The 12071-nt window shown below is 35.2% G+C and overlaps 1 protein-coding gene across 8 annotated transcripts in view; it reads right to left on the bottom strand.

Annotated features, from left to right (window-relative positions):
* Window positions 1-12071, bottom strand: part of VMP1 (vacuole membrane protein 1) — a 130103-nt gene that overhangs the window by 23328 nt on the left and 94704 nt on the right. For 7 of the 8 annotated variants that reach the window (XM_073797577.1, XM_019945293.3, XM_019945296.3 and 4 more), the window contains 2 exons: window positions 5590-5670; window positions 729-845 (listed from right to left, as the gene is read on the bottom strand). In XM_073797577.1, the coding sequence (XP_073653678.1) occupies window positions 729-845; window positions 5590-5670 (198 nt within the window). The remainder of the gene's footprint in view (window positions 1-728; window positions 846-5589; window positions 5671-12071) is intronic. The other variant, XM_073797576.1, reaches the window with a different exon arrangement.

Genomic DNA, 12071 nt, shown 5'->3' with positions numbered 1-12071 from the left:
ATTGGCCTCTTTTCTCTCCCCTATTTACACACACACACACACACACACACACACACACACACACACACACATATACACACAGCCCTATCCTAAAGATTTTGTTAAGAGTGTCTTTGAAGATCAACAGATTCTCACATCTCTAACCAAAACCCACATCTCTTCGCCTCCTCAGGGCCCCTTTCTTCCCCATTGTCCACATTAACATCTGGCTGGTATTTTGTAAAGGATATTTGTGCCTTGAGAGGAAGTGTTATATATAGAACGTGAGAAAGAAAAGTAGAATTAATGAAAGGGACTACTTCCTCAGCCTATGGTCAGTAAGGATAAAACATCTTTGGACTACATATGTTAATATGGTGTGCATTTTCCTATACAGGAACACTATTTTCGTTTGGTAAAATTCTTGGATAAACAAGTTTCACAAGGCAAAAGTGAAATAAAGAAAGAAAGAGAGAAAGGAAGGGAGGGAGGAAAAAAGAAGGAAAGAAATAAAACAAGGAAAAAAAATAATAAAGGGGAACAACTTTCCAATAGGAGTAGGGAAAACCTGCCCGAAATCCACTAACTTCCAAACGATGTTCCGTGGCTGAATACCTAAGCATGCTACCAACCAAGAAGCAGAACCAAAATCTTAACAATTTGCCTTGGAGAGAGCAAGGAGAATATGTTTTCAGTGTCTTTTAAGGGGTTCATCATCATTAAACAGGGAGTCAAAAGGGTATAATTACCTGGATATGCATTTTAATTATTGCTTTTCCAATCAGGGTTGCACCAAAGAAAGTCCAAAAAGGTACAAGAAAGTGTCCACATGTTATTCCAGCCAGATCAAACAGAGGATTTGGAATCTATTTAAAAAAAGAAAAAATTAAAATGGAATGTCCATAAATAATCCAAAAAACAGTTTAATTTTACCACCTATAGGTGTGTGGAATTATGTGTTAAGCCTTGTCTACCACTGGAAAGAGAGGTATGGGTTCCCTGATCAGTACTAGACTGTCTGGATAGTTTGACAAGTATTCTAATGTCTCTATAAGTTGTGTCACATATTCATCCCAGGCAGTTGCTTAATTTGTTCAAAGCAAACACAGCTGTCCTTTTGTTTGCACTACTTATGACTAATGCCCCATAAATATACTTTTTTTCATCACATTAAAACTGGATAAAGCCAAAGGATCAACAGGAATTTAATTCCATTGACACTTGACCATTTGGTAGCTGTTTTATAAGGTGAGGTATAAATGAAGAAAAGGATTATCTAGAAAGTACTCACATCTACAGAAAACATTCTTGTAAATTCACAAATACATTTATAGGTGGCCATGCTTTCATTTCTCAACATAAAGTAAAATACAAATAATGAATTTTTTCTATCTATGACAGCCCAAGGCCATGGGGTCATGTGATTCATTCTACAAAGAAAATCAAGGGTGGAAATACAACAGCACAGATTCAGATGTTGTGAATACTCAGTCCCAGACAAAGAAGTGATTCACAACAAATACCTTTTCTGAACATTCCCACGTTTCAAGAATGCTAATAGATAATTTCATGTAAAAATGCAAAGAAACCACAAGCTCTTTTTGAGCACTTCATCCATTTTTCTCCCACAGAGGTACTCTTGTCCTGTGTCTGTTGGTAGAACCATTTATAAGCTAATTAATTTATATAATTTTGTGTTTGGACTTTCAAATAAAAGCCCAGTTGTTTAAAAGGTATTTGTCACAAATGTTCTTTCAAAAACAATAACATAACTAAATCAGAATTCAAGTATTCTTCTGTTAATAAAACTCAGATTCAATAGCTTAATTTTATTTTTCTTATCCAAATTCAAATGCTTTATGCAATTGCATCTGTCTTATAACCATTTAATAACAATGTCACTTCCACATCCTTACAACTGTCATTTCTTATATTTTCTCATATGACTCTCACAACTCCATGAATTAAAATTTTAATTGTTTTCCTTTATTATCAGGCTCCACAGCATATTGAAATGGAAATTAAAGTACACAAGATATGTAATCAGAGTAGATAAAAATTAGAAGTTTTATGTTGGATACTCTCAGAAGAGCATAATCAACGAATTTGTTGTTACATATGCATGTTACTTTTTTCAATTGTTAACTAAATACACAGAAAGGAAGATTAGAATTAAAAGAACTACTAAGTAGCTTCGTAATTTTCCCTCAATTACGAGTTTTACCTTAGTTTAAATGTTAACAACAAAATAACTAACTAATAAATAAACTTCTGGGCTTCTCTGGTGGCACAGTGGTTAAGAGTCCGCCTGCCAATGCAGGGGACACGGGTTTGAGCCCTGGTCCGGGAAGATCCCACGTGCTGCGGAGCAACTAAACACGTGTGCCACAACTACTGAGCCTGAGCTCTAGAGCCAGCGAGCCACAACTACTGAGCCCGTGTGCCACAACTACTGAAGCTCGCATGCCTAGAGCCCGTGCTCCGCAACAAGAGAAACCGCGGCAACGAGAAGCCCACGCACCACAATGAAGAGTAGCCCCCACTTGCCTCAATTAGGGAAAGCCCGTGCACAGCAACAGAGACCCAATGCAGCCAAATATAAATAAAATAAATAAATAAATTTATCAAAAACGAACTTCTTCCTACCTTACCCTCTACTTACCTTCTTACCTTAAATCAAGTACACATACTTTTAATACTTTAATATAAGTATTAACAATTTCCTAGTAAAAAGTTCTTAGAGGGTCAAATCGATCTATTAATTTATGTTGGCTATTGACTATTCCTAGTCAAATATAAAGAAGATTGGCTAAAAAAAAAAAAAAAAAAAAAGAAGATTGGCTAGTATAGAAAGCGGAATTTTAGCAGGGAAGACACAGGCATAGATGAGTGCCAAAGAATAAATATTTTTTGCTTTAATAAATCAAAGGTTCTTGTATTTTCCCCAGGAATAATGAAAGCTAACTTTTATTGAGTTGTTAGGTACTTTTCTAAGGTTTCTACATCATCAACTCACTTAATTCCCAAAACAATGCTATATGATATTACATCCATTTTATAGGAAAAGTGAGACAGACAGATTAAGCAATTTGTCCAGTATTAATGGCAGCAGAGCATGATTTCAGGATTTCAACCCAGGCAACATGGTTCTCACACTGTTCTCTTAGCTTCTAAACTAAGGACATTATCGTTCTTTAGTCCTCTCAGCTTAATCCTATTCTGCTGGGCTTCCACAGCACCTTTCACTTATTATTGTATTTAAACTGTCTCCCTCACTAGACTTCAGAATCCTTGAGGAAAGGGAATACAGCTTTCACTTCTTCATCCAAGCAGTCAGGGGTTGATACAAAGCTGATGAATAACAATAAAAAATGGTTGAGCTCTGTCTTAGTTCACCTTCCAGGCACTGTGTTAGTTCATATATATTATCTTAAATCCTCACATCAACCTTTGTAATGAGTGTCTTACTAACTCATTAAAAAAAAAAAATTATTTATTTATTTAGGCTGCACTGGGTCTTAGTTGCGGCACGTGGGATCTTCACTGTGGCATGCAGGATCTTTAGTTGCGGCATACATGCAGGATCTAGTTCCCCGACCAGGGATCGAACCCGGGCCCCCTGCATTGGGAGTGCGGAGTCTTACACAGTGGACCACCAGGGAAGTCCCTATTGCCCCATTTTAAACATTAGAAAACTAGGGCTCAAGGAGAGTAAATTGACACTGAGACTACATAGCTAAGAGGCAAACCTGGTTTAGGAACCCAAGTAAGCCTGACTCCAAAACCAATTCTCATCCCACTACGTCACACTACAACATACCTACACATTGCTCAAATAGTTGAGATCAATATTGTGATAAAGAGCTTCTACACTGAAAAGAAAAGTTAGATTACAAAAATTTCTAGTATAGCCAGGGTCAAAAGATAGTAATTGAGGCACATGTATAGTTTAGAATATCTCTAGAATGTTGATATCACATTAGAAATTTTGGCACCAAATGTCTTCCCTTTTTGGCCATTTACTTTGCTAAGGTGAGGAAAGGGGTACTCAAGGATATATTCAAGTTCTAATACATAATGGATAAAGTAACTGTGGGTCAGTAGACAATAATTTTCTGAATTTTACTTATAATTGAAGCTTTTATCATATCAACTAGATACATCTAGTTATTCTGGTCAAATCTACCACTGAACTACCAAGAATTGTGTACAGACTACCAAAGAAAACTTTGACCAAAACACCCCATTTCAAATGTAACTGTATCTATTATATTAGAAAAGGACCAGGATAAACACCAACTCATCAAGGAATGTCAATTTCATAAATCTGCAATTTGAGACATTGAGTTATTTTTTTATAGAGTTATTTTTTTATATACAGTTAGTAACTTCTTTTTACTTTTTTTAAATTTTATTTTTATTTTTGGCTGTGCTGGGTCTTCATCGCTGTATACAGGCTTTCTCTAGTTGCGGAGAGCAGGGGCCACTCTTTGTTGTGGTGCGTGGGATTCTCATTGTTGTGGCTTCTCTTGTTGCGAAGCATGGGCTCTAGGCACGCGGGCTTCAGTAGTTGTGGCACGTGGGCTCAGTAGTCGTGGCTCGTGGGCTCTAGAGTGCAGGCTCAGTAGTTGCAGTGCATGGGCTTAGTTGCTCTGAGGCATGTGGGATCTTCCCGGACTAGGGTTTGAACCTGTGTCCCCTGCATTGGCAGGCAGATTCCTAACCACCACGCCACCAGGGAAGTCCTAATTAAGTTTTTGACACAAATAGCTTCTTAATTCACTGTAGCCAAAGATGTCCTTAACCTTGCCACAGATGTTTCAATTACCTAGCTAGGTGTTAAAGTCACTTAAGGAGGTTTTATATGAATTCTTCCTTATAACTAATGCCTGAAGCTTTGGAAAAAGACTACCTATCTGTAACTCTGGAAAGAATGAAGTCACTGTTATTTGCTTAAATGCACTTCATTATATATTCTTCATGAGAAAGATGGATTTTGTCTCTTTTTTCTTACTGAATCAAGCCATTTAGGTCTGAAGTCATCATGGTATGATAAAATGCTTGAAAGTCAATAAACAACATAGAAACCTATCCAACAGAAAACAGCTCATTTGATCAGTAAGGTGAATGATTAATAACATTATATACCTGTTAAAAGTGATAATTATTTTTTCATTCAGTCATGTACTTTTTTTTTTTTTTTTTTTTTTTGCGGTATGCGGGACTCTCACTGTTGTGGCCTCTCCCGCTGCGGAGCACAGGCTCCAGAGGCACATTCTCAGCGGCCATGGCTCACGGGCTTAGCCGCTCCACGGCATGTGGGATCTTCCTGGACCGGGGAATGAACCCGCGTCCCCTGCATCGCCAGGCAGACTCTCAACCACTGCGCCACCAAGGGAAGCCCCAGTCATGTACTTTTAAAAACAAATTGGATCGACATATAAATCTACTATTTTTTTTTTTAAAGAAGATGTTGGGGGTAGGAGTTTATTAATTAATTAATTAATTTTTGCTGTGTTGGGTCTTCGTTTCTGTGTGAGGGCTTTCTCTAGTTGTGGCAAGCAGGGGCCACTCTTCATTAAATCTACTATTTAAATACAATTCACTTACCGAAGCACAGGCCAAAATTCCAAAAAATCCAACCTTCTGTACTAGGTTTTGAACTGCCAGTTTAGCCCGGGAGGCGAAGTCCTGTATAAAAGGAGGATATCAAAACATTAATGAAAAGTAGAAGGAAGAAAGAAAGATGGCTCTTTACAGAGTTTATAATATCAAATGTCTCATAATCTGAAATCATTGATTCATTTAATAAGATGAATGATTTAAAAAAAATCACAGCAGGGTGCACTGAAAAACATGCAAATAAAATCTTGATAAAACATTAACTACACATCCTTAAAGATAAACTTTTATCACATTTCAAGAATAAGCCAAAACACTGTTACTTTATTTTTTGGGTTCTCTCTGGATTAGCTAGGGATGAACAAAATGTTATAAACCAACCATGAACCAACCCATTCTTTTGGAAATGCTAGTCTACCACATATCTCTTTCTCTTTCCTTTAATTAACTCATCAGACTTACTCCCTCATTAATATCAGGGTAGGAAACCACAGGATTTTTCAAGATAGCCAATGAAGACACCTCTACTGATCATTGGCCAAAAGATGGAAAAAAAACAGTTATGTGGCAATAACTAACCATTCATTACCCCGCAAAACAAAGAACATCCTACATTTACACAGTTTGTGCTAGTTATATAAAACGGTTTTCACAAACATTTTATTGGAGCCTTTCAATAATTCTCGGGTGTAGGCAGAGTAGATACTTCAGGCTCTAAAATCACTGCTCTTTTTATTTCACTCTTCTACCTCCCAGGCTGAAACATGCATTTGGCTGGCCAATTTATTTCCACGATTTTCTTTTCTAGCATGAGGGTGCTGTAATTACATATATTTTTTCTTAAAAGTACCAGTCTGAAATTTGACTTTACCTGTTTTCTGGTTTTGAAATGGTATATACTCCAATCAAAATTTCAATGAAAATAACTGATACAATTAAAAGATATTAGCTAATGTGTGAATGTCTTTTTAGAAGTGTTCACGTCAGAGAACACTCCTCTCTCTTTAGCTCAACATACTCTAATAGTCAACAATCTTATAGAATGGTCATAATATAAGTGGTAGAAGGTTCCTTCATAGACCAGGAAGAGGGTTTAAAGCACTTCCCTAATCCACAACAGAAGTTGTAGATTCAAAAAACAAACACACAAAACCACTTTAACCCATAATATTATGTTGAACAGCTGTATCAAAGTACAACAGTGAAGACTGAAATTAAAAAAAAAAAAAGACCTTCCACCTACTTACTTGCTGAGGATGGTGAGAAAGTCAAAGGAATTAAACCAATAATATATATTTGAAAAGATATTAACAGGGCTTCCCTGGTGGCACAATGGTTAGGAGTCCGCCTGTCAATGCAGGGGACACGGGTTCGAGCCCTTGTCTGGGAGGATCCCACATGCAGGGGAGCAACTAGGCCCGTGCGCCACGACTACTGAGCCTGCGCTCTAGAGCCCAAGAGCCACAACTACTGAGCCTGTGTGCCATAACTACTGAAGCCCATGTGCCTAGAGCCTGTGTTCAGCAACAAGAGAGGCCACTGCGATGAGAGGCCCATGCACCGCCACAAAGAGTAGCCCCCGCTCACCACAACTAGAGAAAGCCCGTGAGCAGCAACGAAGGCCCAGCACAGCCAAAAATAAACAAATAAAATAAATTAAAAAAAGAGATATTAACAGATATTAACAGTTAATACAAATACTTTCAAGTTCAAACATATAGGCTATCAAAGTTAATCATTAACTAAATTCTACAATGCAATTTTGTAATTTTGCAATGTATTTTCAAAGACAGAATTTTTCTTTTTGGGATTAGGCTTACTCGTCTAGTAAATAAAATATATCAGATTTAATATTTTTAAACAACTAAATTACTGCTACAAAAGGTTCTCTGTATTTTTTTTCATATTTCTAACTGAAGATTTAATTTTTTTCTTAAATTAACATTGACTGCATTAAGAGTGAAATACTGATTTTATTGATTTAAAAACTGGTTAGGAATATATAATGAAATCAGTTTTCCTATATAACTTATTTAAAACTATACATCCAGGGCTTCCCTGGTGGTGCAGTGGTTGAGAGTCCGCTTGCCAATGCAGGGGACACGGGTTCGTGTCCCAGTCCGGGAAGATCCCACATGCCGCGGAGCGGCTGGGCCCGTGAGCCATGGCCACTGAGCCTGCGCGTCCGGAGCCTGTGCTCCACAACAGTGAGAGGCCCGCATACCGCCAAAAAAAAAAAAAAAAAAAAAAAAAAATATACATCCAATTGTCTTGAATAATTTACATAAGTCACAAATTACTAAATTTGTAATTCATCAGAGCACTAAATAAAAACTGGCCATAATGAATAGAAATGTTTTGAGTTTTAAAAATACCAAATAATACTGTTATATTATAAATTAGTTATGAAATTTTAATTAATATAGCCCAAGAGTTAAAAATATAAATTCAGGAAAACGCCTTCCTTCACAGCCCTTGATATCTTCATAGCAGATCTACTTTAGTGAAAGATGGTACTCAATTGTGAAGAAAAAGTAAAACAAAACAAAAACTATACAAATTTTATTTTAAAGACAACAAAACTTTTTATAAACCTATTTGCCAAGTCAGACTAATGTGGGAACATTTTTCTATCGCAGCATTTATGCAGTCTTCAGTATATAAAATTACAAAAAATTAGTTTTTTGCATAAAATAGTGTAGACAAGATCAACAAGGTGTTGTATATAAAAGGTATGCTATCCTGTTTTCCTTTATCTTAATTTCAAGGCTTTAGATTCTTATATTTATTTCAACCAAGTGACTATGATAGTGTCATCATTTTAAACTGATGGTATTTTTCTATTATAGAGATACATACACCCATACATTTAAATTGAAAAAGAGGTATGATTATACTAATTGGCTTATATAAAGGAAAAAATGTTTAACATTATGCAGATCAGCTAACATACAAACTAACAAAAATATTTAAGCCTAGAGAAGTTCAAGGAATCATATTTTTTAAAACATCCTGAAAGTAAGGAACTATTTTATCCCTTGGCAGAATCTCTTTACTTAACAGAAATTAGACAAGAAAAAAATGAAAATAAACTCCTTGTTCTTTCGGATGCCTGGGTGCACATCATCAATTATCCTTAACGGTGCTTCAAGAATCTTTGTTTGAAGGAAAAGCGTTACTCTACCCAAATAAGTATAATAGAAAGTTCCCTTTACTCTTTTGTTTTTAATTAATTTTTAGCTGGCATATTTTACAAGGAAAATAAGTTAAGTGCCTTTTTAATGGGGAGTTTTACTTTTTAAAAAGTCTGAAAGTCATCTAATGAAAATGGATTTCATAAATCTTACTATGTGTTACACACACACACACACATACACACCATGACCATGCTACTTTCACTTCCTATAATTTATTTTCCAGGTCTTTCACAATATTCTTGGAATTAAAATTACATTTATATATTAATAATTCATAAAAGTTTATTTAAATTAAGCTAATAAGTCTGCACAGTTGCTTTCATCACAAGAAACCAACAGAAGCTGAGTATGCAGCTCGAGGAAGAATTTTCTTGATGTTTTTCCTTGCCGGAGTAATGAAAACAAACTCAAGGCAGCATTACACTAGTATTTGCACCAAATCTGAAATACTTTACAGTGGTAAATTAACTCATGTTTAGATTTCATAAACACAACTATATTTTGTTGTTTTTATTTTAAACTTATTTCACATTTAAAGTCATATTCAAAACTTACTGATATGGGTTTAAAGGCTTTGTTAACATTTATTAAAAACATCATTTTTTAATTGTCTAAAATGTTCTACATCTTAAAGGTAATTATATGTTCCTTGTTTGTTGCTCTGCAATTTTAGAAGTCATTTTTAAACAACTTCAGTACTTCTTCATTATTTGCATTTATTTGACAGCTTTTTAATGATGTAAAGCTAACATTTTCTATGCATTAAAATATTTGTTTGTGTTTGCTTTTAAAGTAAAGAGAGAAAAATGTACTATAGGTATAATATTAGACAATAAACACAACTCTCTCTCTCTCTCTCTCTCACACACACACACACACACGCACACAAAAACAGGAAAAAAACCCTTCTTTTACTAAAGTTTAAAAAGAACAATTTCAAACAAAATTTGCTATTCTTTTTAGGCCATCAGATAAAATAAACTAGCCAAGAAAAACTGTGCGCCAATAATAATAAACAACAATAATTTAAAGGAAAAGTTTAACAAATTAATATGTGAGATTCAAAATTCAAGTTAAATATCAAATTAATATTTCATTTTAATCGTTTTATTTTTTTGCGTTTGTGGGAACTGTGTAGTAAGTTCAATCTGATTACTTACTTCCTCAATTGTCATTCTTCATTAAAAAAAAATCTGTACAACTAAAACCAAATTCCTTTTAATAGTTTCATTTCGCTGGATTCACATTTCACAACGCTCAAGTATTTCACAATTTTAAGTGCCTGAGAGGGGTTTCATCCTCTAGCTCTATCTAAATAAGCAGCATGCATTTACAACTAGTAATCATATATCATTTTCTACTTTTTAAAAGTAAATAAACAAAATACAAGTAAATAAAATTATCTTTACCACTCCTACTGATAGTGATTATGTACGTAACCAATCGTGCTTCTGAAAGTAAGAATGAGAGACACCAGGAACATTTCTCCAATGACTACAGAAGGCAGATGAAGAAAAGTTACAATAAGTCCTTACTACTGAGATTTCAAGGATTAATAAAGAAAAACAGACAATGCCTTCAAGTATGAATATTCCTGCACTACTTTTGTTTCACATTTCGTCTTCCTAAGAAATATATTTAAGATTAAGAAAAGAGAAACTGTACAGCTAATTATAATAATTAGCTTGCAAAATACTAATTTTTGAACTGAAGAAGTCAACTTAGATCTAAATATATAAAATAATGTTTATCTTCAAATGGTAACAGAAAATCTTTTTATTTTCATGATAAGGGATCACATTAAATTCCAAGATTTCTTTCAAAGCAACAGATAATCCCTAAACATGTAAAATGAATGCATTATTACTGGAGGTAAGTATGTATTCGGTTAATACCTTATGTTAGTTTGAGCTGAACTATCACCATCAGTGTGAGGTAACTGGTCAGCAGTTTTATAAATTAACTGCCTTCTTAACATGTTATATGTTAAAACTTCTTTTCTTTAAAATATATATATATTTTAAAGGATTTTATCTTATTTTTATATTTTTGGCTGTGCCGTGTGGCTTGCGGTATCTTAGTTCCCCGACTAGGGATTGAACCTGGGCCCCTGGCACTGAAAGCCTGGAATCCTAACCAATGGACCACCAGGGAATTCCCTATGTTAAAACTTCTGCTGAGCTATTGCTCTTCTTGGGTTTGACACTGAAGTGGCTGCAGGGTCAATACTAAAAACCACAGAGCAACTGTTTCAATAATTTCTTGTGTATAAGAGGAATTTGTGTTAATATCTACTGTATTTGTGAAGTTCTTTTGGCATCTAAAAATGACTTGTTAATTCCTGTGTCCCAGTCAAATATGTTGTGTCATATTATTCTCTATTAACCAGAAATGGAGCTAAATAGTAATGATGACTTAATGTTGTAAGCTGTTTCAGCATCATGGACAATCAGTTTGAAATATTAACTTGTTAAGATCCTAATAACCATGTAATTAAGTATTTTCTACAATGACTAATATTTTACACATGGTAAAGAACACAGTTAATGGGTACGATTAATTATTATCTTCACAGAAACTACAATGAAACATAACTCATAATTTTTAAATCTTTCTCCTCTTAAAAACAGAATAAAGGGCTTCCCTGGTGGCACAGTGGTTGAGAGTTTGCCTGCCGATGCAGGGGACACGGGTTCATGCCCCGGTCTGGGAAGATCCCACATGCCGCGGAGCGGCTGGGCCTGTGAGCAATGGCCGCTGAGCCTGCACGTCCAGAGCCTGTGCTCCGCAACAGGAGAAGCCACAACAGTGAGAGGCCCGCGTACCGCAAACAAAACAAAACAAAACAGAATAAAATGTTTCCTAACTGCAATTTCCTACCTGTTATCAGGACTCTTTATGAGCTATTTTCACAGAAAGATATAGAGCATTAATTTATTAAATTCAAAGTGAACAAAATAGTTTACTTTAGTGTTGACATCCTCAACAATATCATTAATGTAACTGATGTTTTTAATATTGCATATTTGAGGTCTCCTTTAAATGTAGTATAATTTCAAAAGAGTCACATATCATCTATTCTTTTTTTTTTTTTTTTTAAGGTTTTTTTGATGTTGACCATTTTTTTGGAAGTCTTTGTTGAATTTGTTGCAACATTGCTGCTGTTCTCTGTTTTTGGCTTTTTTGGCCATGAGCCACGTGGGATCTTAGCTTCCCAATCAGGGATCAAACCTGCACCCCCTGCATTGGAAGGCGAAGTCTTAACTACTGGAC

Source organism: Tursiops truncatus, chromosome 20 (assembly GCF_011762595.2).
Source record: "Tursiops truncatus isolate mTurTru1 chromosome 20, mTurTru1.mat.Y, whole genome shotgun sequence".
Classification (NCBI taxonomy): Eukaryota; Metazoa; Chordata; class Mammalia; order Artiodactyla; family Delphinidae; genus Tursiops; species Tursiops truncatus.
Note: the sequence above shows the minus strand (reverse complement) of the source record. Positions and strands in the feature narration are given on the sequence as shown.